At 45.3% G+C, this 21550-nt stretch overlaps 2 protein-coding genes and 1 pseudogene across 7 annotated transcripts; 1 reads left to right on the top strand and 2 right to left on the bottom strand.

Annotated features, from left to right (window-relative positions):
- Nucleotides 1-16: 16 nt before the first annotated feature.
- LOC120697983 lies at nt 17-4814 on the bottom strand (annotated as a pseudogene). Its single transcript, XR_005684635.1, has 14 exons — nt 4736-4814; nt 4465-4560; nt 4273-4377; nt 2296-2382; nt 2112-2201; nt 1783-1863; nt 1621-1689; nt 1482-1559; nt 1292-1387; nt 1112-1213; nt 911-1014; nt 729-834; nt 509-587; nt 17-418 (listed from the first exon to the last, which is right to left on the bottom strand). The product of XR_005684635.1 is annotated as a chaperonin CPN60-2, mitochondrial-like (transcript).
- Nucleotides 4815-6524: 1710 nt separating this feature from the next.
- Nucleotides 6525-13775, top strand: LOC120697982 (SWR1-complex protein 4-like). Of its 4 annotated transcripts, XR_005684634.1 has the most exons (17): nt 6549-6798; nt 6874-6969; nt 7582-7647; nt 7733-7792; nt 7891-7947; nt 9306-9435; nt 9992-10059; nt 10163-10255; nt 10332-10379; nt 10723-10866; nt 11742-11852; nt 11933-12028; nt 12251-12322; nt 12747-12801; nt 12908-12942; nt 13154-13281; nt 13394-13775. XR_005684634.1 is itself a non-coding variant. In XM_039981386.1 (16 exons), exons 1-16 carry the CDS (start codon nt 6685-6687, stop codon nt 13229-13231), a joined length of 1323 nt encoding a protein of 440 aa, XP_039837320.1. In that variant the 5' UTR covers nt 6525-6684; the 3' UTR covers nt 13232-13754. The 4 variants fall into 4 exon arrangements, 3 of the variants coding, with proteins under 3 accessions (XP_039837320.1, XP_039837322.1, XP_039837323.1); XM_039981386.1 differs by having other exon boundaries at nt 6525-6798; nt 13154-13754; XM_039981388.1 differs by having other exon boundaries at nt 6547-6798; nt 13039-13754.
- Nucleotides 13776-17054: 3279 nt separating this feature from the next.
- On the bottom strand, nt 17055-19452 carry LOC120697981 (pathogen-associated molecular patterns-induced protein A70-like). 2 transcript variants are annotated; one of them, XM_039981385.1, is made up of 2 exons: nt 17740-19452; nt 17055-17556 (listed from the first exon to the last, which is right to left on the bottom strand). In XM_039981385.1, exon 1 carries the CDS (start codon nt 19318-19320, stop codon nt 17818-17820), a length of 1503 nt encoding a protein of 500 aa, XP_039837319.1. In that variant the 5' UTR covers nt 19321-19452; the 3' UTR covers nt 17055-17556; nt 17740-17817. The 2 variants fall into 2 exon arrangements, with proteins under 2 accessions (XP_039837319.1, XP_039837318.1); XM_039981384.1 differs by having other exon boundaries at nt 17055-17542.
- Nucleotides 19453-21550: the final 2098 nt, after the last annotated feature.

Genomic DNA, 21550 nt, shown 5'->3' with positions numbered 1-21550 from the left:
CGGTGAGGAGACGAGGTCGAGAAGGACTGAGCGGCAGCCCAAGTGATCTCGTAACTCGTAAGAGTCCGCAGTTTCCGCTGATTCTGACAGTACCAAGTTGCATACCATACATTTGAGTCTACAGAATGGAAGGCTCTAAATTAGTTCAGATTGCATCACCATTGGCCCTACACCAAAAACCACATCTGGGTGCCAGCTTTGCACCTCGTTTAAAATAAACTCTACAGATGTGTCCGCCGGGGAAACAAAGTTCGTTCCCAAGTACCATCTTTGGCCAAGAACATGTCAATCATACATCAGGTGGAGTCGTCCTCAAAAATCCATTCCACTCATTTGCGGCATCCGGCTGGCTATTCTGGCCTTCGTTGATGGGAGCTCAGAAACGGCAGCTTCTGTCGTTGTCATCAGCAAGGAAACACTGCACAGCAGCAATAAAGCTTTGTAAACAAGTGTGATCATTTTAGTTGTAAAAAAGAAGGGACATGGGCAATGATGCTGAAGATGTTACCTTGCAGCATCTTGAAGTGCCGTGCGGATCACCTTCACTGGATCAATGATCCCGGCCTTAGTCATGTCTACATACTCACCTGAAGTTGCCGAAATGCATGAATTATTTAGTGATCACTATGCTGCCGGAAAAAAATATGGCAGCATATGGGACAGAATGGTATTTGCTGGAGCCCCTCAAATTTAGAATGAATTGTTCAAACATAGTTAACAGTACAAACCTCTTGCTGCATCATAGCCCAAACTAAGGTCATCTTTTTCAATTAGCTTCCCGATGACTATAGCCCCATCAATGCCAGCATTTGCAGCAATGGTCATCAGGGGAGCCTGTAGAAATTCGAGGAATCATTATAGGTTCAAGAAACAAATAACCCAGTGCATGAAACTACACAGTAGGAGTTACCTTCAAAGCATTCTTGATAATTTGAACTCCAATCTTTTCATCCTCGTTTGCTGTGCTAATCTTATCGAGCTCCTTCGAAGCATACAGAAGGGCAACTCCACCACCTGTAAAGAGACATGAAGCAAAGAATGAATATAAGGTTAGGTTGTTATGAAATAAGTGGAAAAATAAGATGCGAATTGCCCGAGAAAGTTCTCTAACCTGGCACAATGCCCTCCTCCACAGCGGCCTTTGCAGCATTTAGAGCATCTGTTACCCTATCTTTTTTTTCTCACCAACTTCAGCTTCACTAGCTCCACCAATCTGCAATTTAAGTGCATACTGAAGAAGACTCAAAAAAGGAAATTCACGCACACCTCAGTTTCTGAATATTCAACAAACCTTGAGGACAGCAACACCTCCAGATAACTTTGATAAACGCTCTTGAGCCTTTTCTTTGTCAAACATAGCAGTGCTTGTGTCAATAGATTCCCTAAGCTGCCAAGGACATCAGAACAATGTAATTCCCAGTGAAAAAGCTTCCTTCTAGTATTATCCATGGCTTGAAATTCAATGAGTTGAAATGGGAGACCTGTTGGCACCTCTCCTCTATCTGCTTTTTGTCACCTCCACCATCTAGGATGACAGTATCATCAAGAGATACAGTAACCTGTGAAGAAGAATGTCACGGTTTTGACCTCAGGCACAACAATTTATGAAAGCTGACAAACCTTTTTGGCACTGCCAAGCATTTGTAGTTGTACTTTGCCAAGATCGAGACTCCGTTCCTCACTAACAACCTTGAAATCAAAATGATGTATCAAAGTCAGTTTGAGTCAAAGAAATGTAGTTCAAGTTATGAAATTTTAGGTTACTGGTCAACAATAGCTAACCTCTCCTCCAGTCATCACGGCCATATCACCTAGATTGTGCCTTCTGTTATCACCAAATCCAGGAGCTTTGACAGCACATACCTATAATTGACCAATGGCAATTAGTTGAAGAATTTACGTGAATAAGCTTCACCATGATAACCATTAGACATAGTTCAATGGTGTGCAGAAGGGAAGAAGTGCTACAAACTAGGGTGCTCTTTGATTCAAAAAGAAAAAAAGAAGATAGAAAATAACTTGCTTCCATGCAACGGTACAGATTGTCCAGTAGCTGATATAAGCACTTCAGGACAGTATATATCAGGCCTGAAGGAAATAATTAATATCACCTTGAGTCCAGAGCGATGCTTGTTCAGTACAAGCATTGACAGAGCTTCTCCTTCTACATCCTCAGCCACAATGAGAAGGGGCCTGCGATTCTACATAGACCAATTACCAGTTTAACACTCGTCAGATGTCACCAATTTTACATAGCACATCACCAGAAACTGAGACATGAATGAACAAAGATACCTTGATAGAAATTTCTAATACTGGAAGGAGAGAATTCATGTTTGAGATTTTCTTGTCATGGATAAGAATCAGAGGGTTCTCCATCTCCTGCACAAATATATGAAACGAACATGGCACCATTTATGCCATTTCGAGTGATTTTGGTGATCGAATGACAACACAACACTTGGACTAATATGATTGTTAAGATGATCATTCTCAGTCTTTTAGGTTCAAGTGATGACAAAGAGAAAGAGAGGATAGGCGTAGTAAGGCCCGATCAGGCTCTTCAGATCAGGAGCACCGGAAGAACCGATGCCTAAGCATCAGTGCATCCGACGCTTGTCGGAAGAACCGACGCTATGATGTTTGGTGCAGGAGGAAATCGAAGCCAAGTCAGTCTATAGTCACCGGTTGAACCGACGGTCCAAGAAAGGGCATCGGTGCATTGGACGTACTGTGTCCCAGAGACGATGTCAAGTGCCCAGGAGAAGTTTTCTTCAGCACCGGTTCAACCGACAGTGTATCGGAGTATTGCGTCGGTGCATTGACGTCAGCAGAAGAGAAGAAGGTTGTGAGTGACCGGTTTAACCGACGGGCAAGCATCGGTTCAACCGATGGTCACTGTGTCAGCAGTCAGAAGTTCAATGGCTACTTCGTGTCTTAGAGTGACCGGATGAACCGACGCTACCCCTGCCAGAGGCATCGGTTCATCCGATGATACGCAGATTTTCTGCTGACCGTTGGAGCAATGGCTACAAGACTTGGTGGCCTATATATACGCCTCACCCCGGCCATTTGAAGTTTGCTGGAATTGCTAAACATCCCACACACATCCAAGAACATCTCCAAGCCATACAAGAGCATCAAGATCATATCCTTAACTTTTAGCACTAGCTTGTAAAGTGTGAGTGCTATAATAGCTCTTAGTGAGTGAGATTGCAAGGCCTTGAGCCTTTGTGCTGTGGTTCTCTAGTGAACCAAACAAGAGTTTGGTGTGCCGGCACCTTGGAGCGTGAAGCTCGCCGGCAACGTCATGGACCCTCCGACTTGGTGTGGAGCGGCGACGACACTTTGTGCAGGGGACGTGAAGACCCCCATCCTTTGTGGAGAAGCTCCTTAGTGGAACCCGGGGCCAAGGTGACCGTGATTGTGTTCACGGAAAAGACTTGGTGGCCGAGTAGCAATACTCTTAGTGAGTGCTACAACAACGTGGATGTAGGTGTGCCTTTGTGGCTAACCGAACCACGGGATAAACACACGCATCAAGAGTTTGCTATCTCCTATCCCGCTCTTTAAGCTTCCGCATTTAATACTTGCAACATTTGTGCCTTTACTTTCATAGAATAGTTTCTTGTTGGGAAAGGCTAAAGGGTGCATAACTCTTTTGGGATAGGGGTTTCACACTAGAACAACCTAGTTGCACATCTAGATAGCATGTTTTAGTTTAAGTTTTGTGCAAACTAGTTGGAGCCATAGGTCAAAGTTTTTATTAGTGCCTAATTCACCCCCTCCCCCTCTTAGGCTAGAGCAACCGATCCTTCCAATATAAAATAGATAGGTGAAATTAATCTCATACCATTCATACGGAATCTTCCTATCTGTTTATATGCATCTCATCAATGTTTTTTTTCTGTTCTTGTCAAACTTTTAATAAGCCAAAAGCAATCCCAGATACCCCAGCTTTAAGGACAAGTAAACACATATGAAACGTTTGCAAACAAAATCTAATAGAAGAGTCAACAAACTACAATCTTTAAGTTTCCTGTTAGTGTACTATTTCTACCAGCATACATATCGCAATCACGAAATCAAAGCTCGAAGAGGAACTGAAGGCATGTTTGGTTCCCTTGCCAACGTTAGGGCCCAAGAAAAAGAAGTGGTGGGCGAAGGAAACAAAGATAGCCAGGGAAACCGAAGATTCCCTGAAAGAAAAATAACTAAGATATTGTTGTGCTGGCTTTTAACTGCTTAAACTAGGAAACGCGAACAACTTACACATTTTTGAGTCTTCTCATCATTCACAAAGTAAGGAGATATGTATCCTCTGGACAGCTTCATTCCCTGTACTGCTTCAAGCTCATTGTCCAATGTTTTACCATCCTGCCAATTTCCAAGGGTAAGCCGCAGTACAGTAAAATGACTACACAAAAAGAGCCTAACAACAAAAAAGAAATACACAGCACTCACAACAATAGTAATGACTCCATCCTTTCCAACTTTTTCCATAGCCTTTGAGATCAAATCTCCAATTTCCTTTTCACCATTGCCAGAAATGGTTGCTACCTGGTTTACAAGAGGAAAATGAAATTAGGCAGAATCAAAATGATGATCTCTCATTGCTTACAACAGCAGATGCAAGTAACAAGCAAATACACAATAAGCTTCAATAATGGCTCATTATGGAGTTGGAGGGCTCAGAAAAATAAAGCTACCTCCTTTACATACCACCTAATCTCACCTGATTTATTTCTTCTGGGGAATTGATCTTCCACGCTTTACTTTTGAGGTGAGCAGTGATGGAATTTATGGCCTTGTTTATACCAGCATTATAAAGTTTATGACCTCGTATAACATCTGGGGGGAGATAAGAGGAAGAGAGAAGCATAAAAGAGATCAGCACACCAAGCTTCCCTTCGTGAATCCATCCCTTGTATTGATCATCTATGAGAGAATTCTAAGATATCGCACATTATATACAAATAAATATGAAATTATCGTACCTTATAGCATGTATAAACTGATATATTAGATGGGCATTAATATTTGAATAAAAAAATATATAGCAAGACACTTGGATGCCTAGTTCTATCAATCCATATAAAAAAATTATACATTAAGTAATATCACTTCACATATATAGTAACTAGTAACATGTACATCTCCCATAATCTTCTTTTGTAAGAAGAGCTATAGTCACATTCTCAATCTTCTCACGCAAATAAAGAAGTAAACGTCCAGTTGTACCTATCGATAGAAATACAACTTGCTACATACAACTTGAACAAAAGTATCAAGAATGGGGATAAACTGACTATACTACTCTTAGCACTAGCTTCTCCTGTGTTTTCTGGAGAAGCGTGCACTTTGCCATGAAAAGGAAAAAAATTAAAGTGTGCACAAAACTTCTTTATATTTTGATGCATGGTTATGACTCAAATCTAATATTGTAGGGAGTAGTTTTACATCTAGTATTGTTAGGAGTAGTTTTATGTTTCAGAGCAAAATCAATGAACCAACTATAATTAAGTACAATCTTTAAAGCATTCTAATAAGATAATGATATCTTTTGCTGTTAGCAAGCAAACACCGTGTGGCATCATTCGAAATTGTCTAGGAACAATCGTACCATATCTATCTCTTTAGGTCAGTCTCAGTGGGAGTTTTATGAGTTTCATGGTGATGAAACTCTCCTCACATCTCATGAAACTACATCCTTCTCTCTTCTTGTCATGGGAGCAAAATTGATGATATTTAATGTCATGAAGCTCTCCATAAACTCTCCATTGAGACTAGCCTTAGGTATATATGCTAACATCTAATTAGTGACCTTCATCATACTCACTCCGTCCCATAACAAGTATACTTTTAGAGTTCAAAATTTATTATACATCTAGGAATGAGACAAACTATGAAACTTAGTTGTACTTTTTTTACTTTATCTTCTCTCATAGTACAATAATTACATTTTTATAAGAATATATATATATAATTTTACACTGACATTGATGGCTTCGCTCAAACTCAAAGTGCATATTCAGAGGGAGTACTCCAAAGCATTTTTCTTTCTGTGAAATACGCACAACACTGATGTGAAACTTTTCAGACCGACCCCAACAGCATTGGCATCACGAAAGTCAAACCGGATATGCCCCTTCAATCCATACTGTGCGTAGCCAAATTGTCTCCAACAGAGTAGGTATAAGGAGCAGGCACTTTGCCTTCGAAGAGAGAGGCGAAGTAAAATTACCTGCCCTCTCACCTGCAACGCATTTGAGGAGTGGACAACGACCGAGCGTTGGAAGAGGAGCCGGAGGCGAGCAGGCGGCACCACGCGAGGACACATATGGGAAGTGCTATCGCTGTTGGAGACGTGACCGAACACATGCATGTTACATTACTGTACACGCGAGGCAATCCTCAGATTGCTTCTCAAAATTACCTCTCATTGGAGTCAGTCTCAAAACAGAGGTAAGCATTGCAGCTGACGTGTTAATGGGCACCGGATACGGTTTTGAAGTTTGCACCCGCAACTTAACCCATTAATGCTTCGTTTGCTTTCCCCGTCCCGGGCCTCGCGAGCTCGAAACACCCCCCGGCGGTCCGGCATCCCTCCCATGTCGCAGTAGTGCTGACCAAAACCCTAACCCTAAATTCCTCCACCGACGCCCTCTTCTTGAGGCCGTATACATGGACGCGAAGGACATTCTCGGGCTCCCGAAGACCCCCTTCTCGTCCTCTCAGGAGAAGAAGTCGCGGCCGCCCAAGGAGCCGCAGCGCAAGCCCGATGGCGTCTCGCGCGAGGTAACGCCATTCTTCACCCTCCTCTTTCTAGTCGCCGCTGCTTGCCTGCGGTGCTGACGTCTCTTGGAGATCTAGGTCTATGCGCTCACAGGAGGGGTGGGAATGGCCCCGCTCATGCCGACTATCGAGGCATCTCACCTGAAGCGGCGGCCTGCTGCGGAGAAGGAGAAGGTGAGCTAGCACAATTCTTCTCGTACCTGTTGGAAATTGGGTAACCTCTGAATTGTGCTCGAGCGTTTAGCTAGCTACGCCCATTTGGAGAATCGTCTTGAACATTGCTTATGTAATTGAACTTGGGAAATTGAAATGCTGGCCAGTTCTGCAAAAATTGAACTGCCAACAAAACTGGCTTTGTGTTAGCAGATTAAATTTCCTCATGTGCATAGTATCAAATGAGTACTGTTTGGCATGTTGTTTTATGTCAAGTGAACTAAATATATTAACACATTTTAATATGTAATATGTTTTTTTATGAAGCCTGGACTACACTGAATATCATAGCATGTAGTCAGCGAGAACTGCATTTAGAGTTAAGCTTATATAGAAATATGACTTTTGATGCACCTATTCATTTGTGTTATGCTTTGTTATAATTTTTTTGCATTAGTTTTACCACAAATTTGTGAAATGTCACATTTGTTGTCCACTAGCAAAGTAAGTCATCTTGCAGTGGGCTTCTCATAGAATTCAGAAAATGACTAATATTATCTGGTTCTTTGACACTAGTGGAGCTATGGGACCACTGTAGGAGATTTGACGGGACCATTGTAATATCTTGTGCAGGTAGCATGGCAGTGGTTACCTTTCACATCCTCTGCGCGAACTGACAACCTTCAACTCTATCACTGGGTCCGCATCTCATGCTTTACTAATGTGATATAAATTGAAAAATAATAAGACTTAATAACTGTACTTCACCAATTTGATTGTTCAGGTTAGAGTTGTTAATGGTGTTCCACCAACTGGTGACTATCAGTTTGCAAAATATAATAAGGTAACAACTATATTACGTTAGGTATAATTGAGCAGCAAGCCTTCCCTTTGCAAAACCTGGGGCTTATTCTGCCTTTTATTTATCATTTCTTTTTGCAGAAAGTGGATATTCTTAAATACACGGATGAGGAGTACGAGAAGTATTTAATTGATCCTGTAGGTACTAGTTACAATAAAAGTCTGAAATTTAGCATCTAATTTATTTCTATGATATTTACTCTTCTTGTCCACAGTTAAAATCCAGGAAAGAGCCAATCTAGCCTTTTACAAAGGCAAAATAGGCATTTTGGTCCCTCAACTTTGAGCTGAGGGTTAAGTTCATCCCTCAACTTTCAGATAGGCCAATATGGTCCCTCAACTTTCGTTTTTAGGTCAAACTCATCCTTGTGCTATATTATACTACGCAATATCATGAGATTTGTGCAAAAAGTCCTCTTTACCCTTGTCTCCTTCCCCTTCTAAAAAAATTCCTCAACAGTTTATTATTACTAAAAAAATATTTAGCTACGCAAACCAATGTAGTGGCACGAGCATCAATGCATTTAGGAGCTGAACATCACAAGTGTTAAATTTGAAACATAGAATTTTATTTATCCATGCATCGCATTGTATTGCGGGCGCATGAAGAGTGGACATTTAGGAGGGGAAGAATAAGCCAAGGGTAAAAAGGATTTTTTGCATTTATCTCATGTTATTATGGAGTATAATATCAGCATAAGGACGGGTATGACCCTAAAATGAAAGTTGAGGGACTATATTGGCCAATTTAAAAGTACAGGGATGAATTTGACCCTTGCAATAAAGTTGGGGGACTAAAATGGCTATTTTGCCTTTTACAAATGTTCATGTTATGTTTTCTGGAGCTGTATTACTAGTGGTGAATTACTGTAGCTCTCTTTCCCATCTGAATAGCTTTTGCATAGTTATATCCTATAAATTTTAGACATCTGTTTGATAAAAACATTGTGCTGATTTTACCAAGCTACTATATTTGTCTTAGTTAGCGCGTCATGCTGGTTAACATATTATTCATATTTGGCGGTGGGCGGTGGTCCTACCCCAGTTGATCTGGTAGGGATAACACCCACCCTTGCGAAAGTCTTTTGAAGTTACTTAATTCATAAATGAAAGCTTTCATATTCTGCTTTTGGAACATCATAAGGTATTAAATACACATACTATTTAGTTACAAATCTTAAAAACAGAAAAGAAGTTTGGTGATGGTAGGACCTCTTTGCTGAAGGCCTCTTGGTTTAATCACCGACCATTATGTTAGGATTTCTGAATTTTTCAGTCATTTGTGCCTTGCTGTACACGTTATTGTTCAGGAATTCGTCTACTTTAACATAAGTATTTCTAGAATAGAACCAATGGACCATATGTATGATTTTGATCAGCAGTCATTTTGGATATTCATAAATTTTTTGATTTTTAGGGTGTTGAATTTTTACAATGTTTTTTGTTCACTGTTCATTCCGAAGGTCTAAAATAAATATTTGGTGTATCTATTTCAGGCTTGGAGTAGGGAGGAAACAGACCAGCTATTTGAATTATGTGAACGGTTTGACCTTCGTTTCATAGTAATAGCAGATAGGTTTCCAACTTCTCGCAGTGTGGAAGATCTGAAGAGCCGCTACTATTCTGGTAGTTTAATCTTGATATCTCGGTGGTCAAATAGAATCTGCTTTTGAAATTCTCCCGTTTCTAGCCTTCTATGTTTCATAGATGCATTAGACCGAAGGCTTTTGGTCCTGCTTTATACTGAAATCAATTATACATGCAATTTATATGCTAAGGAGCCCCGCATTGGTGAATTGTGATTGGTTATTCCATCTGTCGTTCAATTTACAAGCAATTAGTCATCAGTGTAACTTTTAATCATGTGGAGAAGATTTTTTTACACCATCTTTTATCATATATTGTCTAAACCACCCACCTATAAATTCTTTTTACTTCTGTTGAAATGATGAATAAAATTTCTAAGCATGTCGTTGCATTTTTTTTTGCCGTAAACTTGTCTAGGCATGCCTTTCTTTGCATTATTTAATGTTACCAGAGGTTTTGTGGCATCATGTCTTATTATTCACCTATTCAACTAATTGCTACTGATAAGCATGCATGCAGAATCTAGTAGTATTTCCACCACTTCAGTTTATGTCTTATACTTTACCTCTATATTCATTGTTGTTATTTTTTGCAGTTTCTCGGACTCTACTAATTCATAGGGCCCGGTCATTTGATGATGTTTCTGGGAACCCCCTTGTGAAGGTAGTGCTTAATTCTCTTCCCTACCTGAAAGTAACTACTTCAGTGTTCAGTGTTAAAATAAATTTGTCCTGTAGTGACATATGTTTACTGCATTTGTTTTCAGGATAGCTATGATGCTGCTCATGACACTGAGAGGAAGCGTGCACTATCAGCACTTCTCTCCCAAACTAAACAGCAAGAACGAAAGGATGCTGAGGTGAGAAAGTAGCTGAAATTTTCAGTCTATCAGTTACCATTGTTGTGCATCTGACTGCCATGTGCTACCTTTTCAGACTTTGGCAGAAGCAAAACGCATTATGGAATCCCGTGCTGCTAGCAAAGTGAGTGACCAATGCATGTGAATCTATATGTTGTATAACAAAAGTAATCTTAGGCAATGAGCTTCTAATTGTAATCTGTATGGTATTTAGGGTAGGGGATATAAGTGTCTCTTTTCTTTTTGTGAAGAACTAAATGGCAAATCACCAAGATTTTCATTTTTTTGCTCAATTAAATATCACTTTTACCATTTGGGCACTTCAGGTTTATGCTGACGTGTGGGCGCAGTATTTTTCATTAACTCCCTTTATTGTTTCAAACTTTCAATCGTTGTTAGATAAAATGGACTTTGCTTGATGTTAATGCTATGACTTCTCGGATGCCTAATTGTTTGATACTTTGTAGACTGTGGATGAAGCTGGCATGCCTTCGAGCTCTTATAATGCAATGGTTCCTGTTGATGGTGTATCTCCCTTGAGTAGCACTCATCCACCGCTAACACATCCAAATACAGCAGCGAACAGCTCCATACCTAATTCACTACGAGCGGTAATTCTGAAACTAGTTCGTGTTAAGTCTTTTAGTTGATTAGTTGACATTTCATTTTTCTGTGCTCATCTAAATCACAACTCCTAAATTCAGCATTTGTGTGACCACCATTCAGTAACTTTGAAGGTGAATACATCAACTTAAATTCCAGACTCAGTTTATGTATCTTCAATGTTGATTTCTGCATTCTGTATCTGAGATATCAGTGTACCACCCTAATTTTTTATGATAGTGTTCTCTCGGGCAGTGAGGTTACATTAATATTTTATCCCACTAAGGTACTAATACAATGAAATTCGGATGAATGCCATGTGTAGGGGCTCAAATATCAATCGCACAACTGGTGGTATTTTTGAAAATGCATACATCACATTGGCATTTATTCATGTTTCCATTAAAGGTGCTGCTGTGTTGAAACGCACAGATCTATATTTTAAACTGCCATATTTGTAAATCTATTTTTTCCTGCATTCTATGGCACGCCATCGCCATATCCAGTTGTACATGGTAATCAGGTAGAAAAATAATGCATTTGCATGTTAGAACTGTATTATGTTATACTACTGTCGGCTAGTGCAATTCTTAATCATTCCACTTGCATTCTCATGGAATTAAGCGGTCTGTGCTTCCTTTCAAATGTGCAATTTTACATACATAGATCATATTTATTTTTCCAAATGAATATAATTCTGAGTTTCATACATTCTGTGAAGATGGCTACTCTTAGTGTTACTATTATAAATATGCCACTAGTGACTACTGGTCACTTTTATTGTGTTAACTGCAGTGTCTATCAATGCACCATATAAAGATTGATACTTCTGTCTTCATAATTTTCTTTCATGTGCATTTGACTTCTATACTTTCTCTTTCAGCTTCGAGTGTATTTGAGAACCCATGCGCTTGATCAAATGGTCCAAGCAGCAAGTGCTTCAGCTGGCCTTAGAGTTATCAAAAGGGTTGATCAAACACTACAAGATCTAGGGGTTTGTCCTGTACTTTATGCACACTTGAGCAAATCATGTATAGCAAAAATGTATTTGAGCAAGCGACATTTTTTTGGTAGGTGAATTTGAAGCCTAAGGTTCCAACGAAAGCAGTTTGTGTAGAACATCTTGAATTGCAGTACGAGATACTCACATTGCTTAACTTACAGAAGCAGGTACTTATTTTAAGACTTAGACTTCCAGGTTCGTTAGTAGTTTACATCTGCTTTTAATCTATTTAGGTTGCAAAATTGTTGATTCTCTATCTGTGATCTTTTTTGGAAGTGCCTGTTGAATTCCACTAAAAAGGAAGAAAACCGAGAATATCTGTAAAAATATTTAATTGTGTTAAGTTTTTCCCTTCAGCTAACAGTTCTCTTTTGGATTTTATATAATAGCTGCAAAATAAAGAGGCAGAAGTTTTAGCTAACCGAGAAAGTTCCTTCACGGAGGCACCAAGCACTCCTAAGGTAATATATGAATCACCTACTTTTTTCCTCTTTTTGCTGGCGTGGATCTGTGGACGTAATGTGAAGTCATAAACCTTGGGGATTATATATGTTGTAATGCAAATAGGCTTCCTCTTCTGCATTCTGTTGCAGCGTTTGGTGGCTCTAACAAATAGTTCCTTTATAGAAGTTTTGATATGAAGAGCTTCATGAAGTCTTAAGGGGAGCGTGCAAAATGTTGATAACATATGTTAATTCATGGCACTTCAAGGTTCAAATATCTAGTGGACCATCTTAAAAACAAAGAAGGAAAGAATATCTAGTGCAAAATGAATTATGTTTCTCTGTGTTCTGTAGTAGTAATGCTCCCTGGCCAGTGCCCTTCCATCAATGATTCTTTTTTTTTTTTTGCTTTCTACTTAACAATTAATGTATTTATCTGCAGCGTTCTAACAGAGATATTGATCGTCCCTTCGTCCCTGATACAGTTGGGTTTACAGGTAGTTAAAAGCAGAGACTTGGTTTTACGTACTTCGCTCCTCTTCGATATGAGAGCTTGTATTTCCATATTAATATTTCTCGCGATTCTGCTTCATGTGACCTCAGGTGAAAGAGCAGGCAAACGGGATCACAAGCGGAAGGTTTGCTGTTTCTTTCCCTTTTTCTGCTATTAAACTGTGCTTTGTTTTTTAGTGTATGCACGGCTTTGAATTGATGCATCCTTACTATTTCTACAGTTTCTACTTTAGACTACAGAGGATTTGTTGGAAATCTAGTATCATCTGCTACATGGATTCATCTTATATATGTTTTTAACTATTTCAAGACTTCATCTCAAATCATTTTTGCCAGAACACTGGAAGATTTATAGATCCGCCTCCGTCACCACCCCAATCCAAGAGGCCTAGGAAATTGAAGGGATCAGATTGATAAGGCTGTTCAAATAGCCGACGGAAACATTTCTTTAGTCAAACAACCCTGTAATGCCATATCATACTGAATCTGAACACAATATTTTTCTGGTTATCTAGTTACCATTTCAGCGCAGACGATTGAGTTTTACAACATATTTGAATCATGTATCACTTTCAGGCTTACATCTAGAGATGAACATGAACAAAATAGGTCAGTTCGGCCTTGGTGGAAGTCAGTGTGGAACTTCAGATGGTCAATCTTGCAGGAATCTGCTTTCATGGCTAGAAGATGCGCATGCCCTGTCTCTGGCTCTCTGCTGGGCGGATCTTGAATCTTATCTTGGCTGGGATATTCGGTTCAGTTTTGTATTTGTAATTATGACATGTATGTAGAGGTAACTTTGTTATCAAACTCCTACCTGTTCAGCTGATTTCTGATTTGATCTTAGCACCGGTTTTGTTAGCGTATGTTGCTATAGTTTGGCTAGCTTCTCATGTATGGGACACATAAACCAGTCAGTCCGTTTTTTGCACCTGCTCGACGCTGAAGCTGATATTAACCTCGACGTCCACCGGCACCCCGTCTCTGTCGTTTGATCACTGGCCACCTCATACCTGGCTGCAAGCCGCCAGCTCCTGGATTGTGATCTTTAGTCTGGCACCTTGCCACCTCTGAGCTTGTCTGTTTTAGTTGGACGAACGGGCTTCTCACGAAATCTAACTTGTTTATAGTAGAGGAAATATGTGTCAGCTTCAAAAATGCTACTGGACTACCCACTGCTAGACAACTTATACGGACAAAATCACATCCAGATACATAACAAGCTCCATACAAACGAACAACGTTTACCCTGTGGCCTATGGGAACCTGAGGAACTAAAAGAATGCACCAGAAAGAAGTAAACCTGGATACTGATGTGAGTCTCTTGATGTACGAATTTTTTTCTTGTTTTCCCTCTACTAAATGTACATGCATCGTTCGTCCTAGAAAAAGAATATCGGTGCGTTATGGTGCCATGGAGAGAATATTGCACGGTTCTACAGCCAACACACCGTATAAATGTAAGAATTTTTTTTCCTTGTTTTCCCTCTACTAAATGTACATGCTTCGTTCGTCCTAGAAAAAGAATATTGGTACGTTATGGTGCCATGGAGAGAATATTGCACGGTTTTACAGCCAACACACCGTATAAACTCCATAAATATAAAGTTGGCAAAGCAGATCCAAATACATGTTATTCCATCTCACCAAATCTGTGGGCACGAAACACTTAACATTCTACACTGGAAACCAACTAAAACGAGACTTGGTGCACAGCTAGCAACTTTCTACGCTATAAATTAATGGAAGCTAGCTTGAAATTGGGAGTGCGATAATATGCTAGACTCTCCTCATATAGCATCGGAACCAGGGGCGAAACGTTGTGGCTCATTCCATTCAGCTCCTCCTTAGATTGGTCTATGGAGTGGGACAGATCTTTCCCTGACGAAGGTGCTAGAACTCGTATGCTGATCAGGTAGCATCTGATATCCAGCTCCAGGGCACAAAGTTTGCTCTTTGCATTTTAGAAGTGGCACTGGATCAAGTGCAATATAGTTTTCAACTTCCTGCTTCAATGGGGTCACTCATAATAGAAACCTAGCGGAAGCCGGTTCTCGGCTAGATTAAATGTACGGCATCACAGTCCTGTTTGCAAGTCGCAACCGAATCGGGCGTGCAAGGCCAATTTCGCCGCGCAGCCGGGCGACGGATTCGGGGATTTTTATATTAAAAAATAACTATAATATAATTTTACAAGTTACAGTATAAAACTGCTCGTTGGACTGGGCCTGAAGCAACGACAGGCCAATGTTCAGGCCCAACGAAATTTCGGGATACGACGCCGAAGGTTCTTGCACTCCAACGGATCACTCGGTGTTCCGCGAGAACGAGAGATTGCGCGTCGATCAGCTAGCTCCAAACTGATCTACGTCCCCTCAGCTCCTTGCTACACGACAGGAGGCTTGTCAGCTATTAGCCCCTGTCTCCACATCCTCAACCTTCGAGAGGAAGTTGCCTGTCGCCGTGAACGCGTCGACCTCGGCGCTCTTCTGTGGGCTGTGGCGCGGGACGTCACTGGGGCTCGCCAGAGGGCGTGCAAGCGCCTGTGTGCCTGCCTCCATCCGCGAGGATCGGATGAGGACGTCGCGAACAGGAGGCGGGGGGAAGACGTTGGAACGGAGTTGTGGCTGAGATCAGGGCGCCGGCCGGCCGTCATCCTGGAAAGACTCCGTGAGGTAAGCGTGAAGCGGTGGAGGACCGGCGGCGTCTGCAGCGCCACTCGCCAGCCGCTTCGCTGAACCACCCTTTCCTTCGCCTCGCGGCACCAGACCCGCCGGTGGAAATTCAGAGGCGTAAGATTTCAAAGAAATTCAGAGGCGTCCACGACAGCTGCTGCCCGGTGCGCCTTCACGTGTCGGGTTGCCATCGGCCAATCTGTCAGCCCGGCAGAGCGCGCTCCGGCCGCTCGTGGGGACAAAGAGGCCGACGGCTCCGGCTCGACTCGTTCGTGTCGGAGAGCGACGACCGGGGGCGGCGCCGCGCGTGTCTCCGTCTCGGTAGGCCGACGTCGCCCCTGCCACCTCGCTCGCTTCGCTTGCCCACATCCAGCGTACTTAGTACAAGTTTTTGTTTCGTTTTGCTATCGCTTACAACTAGTATCTATCACTATCCAGCGTAGAAGCTAAGTCACCGTGTGGGGATGTGATCGCGGCGACGGCTGGAAGCCTAGAACCTGGAGGAATATGCTCGTGGCCGGGGGTGCGGTGTGGGTTTCAGGAGGCTGGCAGGAGGGCGCGAAGGAACGGAACCGACCAGGACAGGCGCGTCGCGTCGCGTCGCGGGTGGCGGTTTCCGGGCGACAGTGACCTGGGATCATGGGGATCGATGGCGAGGCTCCGGCGGCGGGCGATCCGATCCCGCTGTGGTGCGTTCTCGGAGGCGGTTGTGAGAAAGACTTTAGACGGGCAAAAGCGGTCAACTCTGGGGCCGTTTAGTTCCCAACAATTTTCACCTCTCCTTTAAACACATGTATGAAGCGCTAAATGTAATTAAATAACAAAACTAATTACACAGTTTGGATGTACATGACGAGACGAATCTTTTAAGCCTAATTAATGCGTGATTAGCCATAAGTGCTACAGTAACCCACATGTGCTAATGATGCGGTCAAAGGCCTCAAAAGATTGGTCTCGTGGTTTCCAAGTGAGTTCTGAAATTAGTTTTTTAATTAGTGTCCGAAAAACCCTCCCGACATCCGGTCAAACTAGCGACGTGATATCCAAAATTTTTTGTGCATGGAACTAAACGGCCCCTCTGTTGCAGAAATTTACAGTGGTCACTGCTAACCCATGGCCATGTGCTGGTTACGTCACGGACAATGGCGTAGCAATGTCAGTGGAGCGGTTGGAGGGTGGAGGACCATCGACGGCGACCGATTATTTGATTTCGGGACCTGGCGAGCGAGCTACGTCTCTCGTCTCAAGAAGAGGGGGGAAAAAGAGACGGTGAAAGAGCCGCAACAAAAGACAATTAGGCAAAGGTACAGAGGCCAAATGGGCCGTGTTAGATGGGCGGTACGGAAAATGACACTAAAAAAATATGACACGAACACGACACGACACGGTGATTTTAGTGTCAGTATCAGCACGACACGAGCGTAATGTAGTACGTGGGCCGAAACTCCAGCACGCAGTGCCAACACGGCACGGCACGACTAAACCTTAGTGCCTAGTCGTGTCGTGCCGGAAAGTGCCGTGCCGAGCCGTGCTCGTGTGGTTCCGTGCGGCACGTTTGGACATCTATAGCCAAAGGCATGTAGTGTACCTTTCATCCATCAGCGTTGAATTGTGTTACACTGCGGGCGAGGCTGCAAAGTACGCAACCCGCAGGCTGTCGCGGCGCATCCTGGAAAGCCACGTCCACGTCGCCGCCGAACGACCGGACGTGATGTATACAACGTGCACTGCATTCACTGTTCAGAGCGATGCTAACATGCTATGCCATTTCCAGAGAAGGCTCCGTCCAGAGTCCTACGCCGAGAGGCTCGTGCACGGGCATCACCATCATCATCGTTTTACCCCGGAAGGAAGAAGCATCATGGGCCACCACCGTGCGAGACCCGTGCACGCCCATGATCCCATCATACCTGCCCCACACTTGTTAGCTCTGGAGGTCAAGGTCGCCGGGAAGATGAGCGGTGCAGAAGGGCTCCGGCGTCCGAACGTCCCAACCACCAGGAACGCCATTGCACTCAGCGCCACTGTTCACTCATCAACGCCTAGTAGCCTGGCAATGATGAACTGTACCAGAATTAGGATCCAATCGGATAATTTTCAGGAGGTTCCAGATTTTTTTTTCAAAAAAAAAAAAAACTAGCAGTTCTTACAAGCAATTCAGCAGTCCACAAAAAAAACATTGTATAATTCACACTCTAGTGATCGCTGACCCAAACATATTTTTTACTAGTAATATTAGGATCCTACCCAGAAGCTAGCTAGCCGATTCCTGCATGGCGGAATGGGGACTCCTCGATCTCCTTCCTCCGTCCTTGCCGGCGAGAGCTACTGCTTGCCGCCGCCGCGGTTGAGCATCTCCTTGTAGTTGAGCAGCGAGTTGAGCCGCTGCAGCTGCAGCTGCTGCCTGAACTTGTTGATGAAGTCGTCGGCCCGCGCGTCGACGCACTGGTCCGCGTCCGCCGCCGCCGGCTCCTCCTCCTCCGCGACGACGGAGCTCGACTTGCTCATCCGCGGCTCCTTCTTGCCCTGCTCCCGCGCCGGCTCCGACCGGCTCCGCCCGTAGTGCGCCGCCGCCTGCTTCTTCTCGTCCGCGGCCGGGGGCGTCGACTCCGCGGCGGCGGCGGGGAGGTCCGGGCCGAGGTCGCCGGAGCGGAAGCGGTAGAGGCTGAACGAGCGGAGGCGCTCCAGGAAAAAGACGGATGGCGCGCGCGCCAGCGGCGCGGCCGCCGGAGGCGGGACGTACTCGGCTTCGCGGTGGTGCTGCGCCTGCTGCTGCCTGAAGCTGTCGATGAACTCCTCCGCCCTCGCGTCGACGCTCTCGCCCGCCAGAGCCGCCTCCACCCGGCTCGGAGCGGCGGCCTTCCTTGTCTCCGAGCTCGACTTGGCCATTTTTGACCTGGCCTCCTGCTTCTCGCTACCCTGCTCCCACGCCGGCTCGGACCGGCTCCTGTCGTAGTGCGACTGCGCTTGCTTCTTCTCGGCCGGCGCCGGCGGCGCGCTTGCTGAAGTCGCCGCGGCGGCGGGTTGCTCAGGTGCGAGGAAGCCGTAGAGGCCCAGGGAGCGGAGGCGGTCCATGACGGACGACGTGCGCGCCAGCGTTGCAGGTGCCGGCGCCCGCGCCGGAGGTGGCGGAACGTACTCTTCCTGGTAGTTGTACTCCTGCTGCAGCGGCGACGGTTCCCGCCGGAAACTTGCAGTGAACTGCTCCGCCCTCGCGTCCACGGAGTAGTCGTCTCCGGCGACCGCCTCGACCACCCTCGGTGGCGCGCGGGCCGCCTGCGCCTTCCTCACCTCCGCACCCGACTTCTTCACCCTCGACACCGGCCTCCTCTCCTCCCGCGCGGGCGCCGGCTCCGACCGGCTCCTGGCGTAGTGCGCCTGCTGCGCCGCCGTCTCTTCCTCCACCGGAGCGAAGGCGTCCTGCGCGTGGTTGGGCCCCGCCGCGGCGCCGTACTCGGGCGGGAAGTCGCCGGAGCGGAAGCGGTAGAGGCCGAAGGACATGAGCCGGTCCAGGACGGAGGACGTGCGGGCGAGCGGCGCGGGCGCGGGTGGCGTCGCGTACAGTGCTTGCTGCGGCGGCTGCTGGTAGTAGTGGTCGCCGTACGCCGGCTGCTGATGCGGGTGCGGCGGTTCCTGCAGGTGGTAGTGGCCGTGGCCGTCGTCGTGGTAGTGGTGGTGCTCCCGGCGGCGGCGCTGCTGGGTGGCGCGGGAGGTGAGCGCGATGGTGCCGATGACGAGGTTGACGACGAGGAAGAGCGTCGCCGGGGTGAAGTACCCCCGGATCGACGCCCACGCGCCGAACGGCGCCGCGACGTCGGCGCTGTCCATCTTGCCGGCCGCAACCGCTGGGCGCCGAGCAGCGGGCGAAGGATGGGATCAGATTCAGGGGAAGGGGAACGGCTTGGGGGGGCGGGCGTGGAGGGAGGTTGGGAGGCGGTGGCGGTGGTGGGGATCGGCGTCTGGTGCGGAGTCCAACTGTTTAAATGGTGGGCGGGGGGGCGGGGGAAGGCACGCGGCGCGCCGCGGATGGCCTGCTGCTGACTTGGTGGGTGGAAAACGTGGGAATCCAAGTGCCACCCCCCTCGTGCCCCGCGAGCCGACCCGCCGGGATTGCAGGCGAGGTGATGGTGCCGAAGGCCGCGGCATCAGCAGGGACGCGAGATTGCGGCCCTGGTTGGTTGTGATATACAGTAAGTAGTATAAAAATTTTGATCAATAATTAGGGTATTAAATGAAGGCAATTTGTAAAACTAACTCTATAGTCCTGCGTTATTTCGCAAGACGAACCTAGACCTTTGACCACACGATTAGAGATTAGTCACTGTAGAATTACTGTAGCCAATCATCGATTAATTACCGTCATTAGATTCGTCTCGAAAAGTTATACACATCCGTGAAAAAGTAGTACTCCATACATTGAAGATTCTTTTCTCGGTAATCGTGTGTGAGTCGTACGAGTAACAGTGGTCCACATGGAAGGGTTGGATTTTGGCGGCAGTGGGTCCTTTTCCAAATTTCCATTGACGTAGGGTGATTTCTAGGTGGCCTCGCCTAGACTGGGTATGGTATGATCTCGTCCATCAATCTCGTCAGACGGAATTTTGGGCCCTATAATTTTCCTCTTTCCATTTCCACATTTTATTTTCTCGAGTGTTTGAGGTACCGGCTCGCAGTGTCAAGTGAAGCTTGAAAAAAAAATCAGGTCCTACCATAAAAAGTTCGCTTCACTCCTCAATTGATGCTATATTCAGGCTTCACTAGCTGAGCTTGTAACCTGTACAAATACCATGTCTCCAGCTCGGACAAGCAGTTGTGGAGGAAGCAGTACACAACAGTAATTTTTATGGAGTTAGCACCGATGCAAGAACTTTCGCCGCTTCCAATTTTTCTAGTGCGGGCACCGCAGGTCACAGTTTGGGGGAGTGATACCAATTTTTTCACTAGACCAACATTGAGTCACCTCGTGGCTCGTGCGACATCCCTGTCACTGGCGCAGCTAGGAGTGTCACCAGTTACCGCCACCGTGCGTGCCTCCGGTTCCATGCAGACTTGCTATGACACCATTCAGATATTCCTTACCTCTCCATTGCTGTCGTTGAAGCCAATCAATCACACAGAGGGCACCAGCGCCCGGGCTTGAACCCTACTGCGTGCACGCTGGGCGCGCAGCCCTTCCATGGCGTGGCCAAAACCGCCGCAGAAGCACCAGTTGACCACTCTGTTGGCCTTTCCAGTGAAAAAAAAACACACCAGCAGGCAGCACCCCCCGGGCCTGTTGAAGCGGATGGAGGGCTACGCTACGCAACATGTTTACCGTCACTTTCCTATCGTCAGTTGACAATTCTACGAAGGATCCGACATAATGGTAAGTTAGTGGCCGCGTTCGGTAGGCCTACTTTATGGCTGGGCTGGTGCGTATCGACTGGGCTGGTTAGCCCAGCCGTTCGGCAGGCCATCACCAGCCGTTCGGCAAGTCTTCACCAGCCAGCGTCGGTTCTAATTTAAAAAAAAACAGCGTCGGTCGCCCCTCTCCTCCCACACCGCATCCTTGCGCGTCGGACCCTCATCCCTCGCTCGCGACCCGCGCCGCCGACGGGGCTAGGGTTGCGCAGCCCTTGTGTAACCATCTAGGCCCTCTAGGTATGTTTCGGTGATTAATGACAACCATTATTGTGACTAATGAGTTTGTGCAGCTTAATGAAATATTATCGCTCATTGGATCATATGTTAAAGAGCCCCCTAAATTTCATTATTCAAAAAGGCGATCTCGGTATTCAACTCAAGTATATAACAAGACTAAGGATCTTTCTAGTCCTAAGTGTCACAAGGTTGAGAAGGACACTTAAGTTAGTATAGGTTTTATAGTTTTGTAGAGGTTGCACTATTAAGAGGGGTTAAGGCCAAGTAACTTGACCATGGACATGGTCAATTAAAAATGGATGCACACTATGGTCACTCAGGTTCCTAGAAGTTCAAATAAGTGGTTTTCAACTTATATCTCAATAATATTTGGATTTCATTCAAGACTCAAATCAGAAAAGGCAAAATCAGAAAAAGT

The sequence above is a fragment of the Panicum virgatum genome, chromosome 3K (assembly GCF_016808335.1).
Source record: "Panicum virgatum strain AP13 chromosome 3K, P.virgatum_v5, whole genome shotgun sequence".
Taxonomy (NCBI): domain Eukaryota; kingdom Viridiplantae; phylum Streptophyta; class Magnoliopsida; order Poales; family Poaceae; genus Panicum; species Panicum virgatum.
Note: the sequence above shows the minus strand (reverse complement) of the source record. Positions and strands in the feature narration are given on the sequence as shown.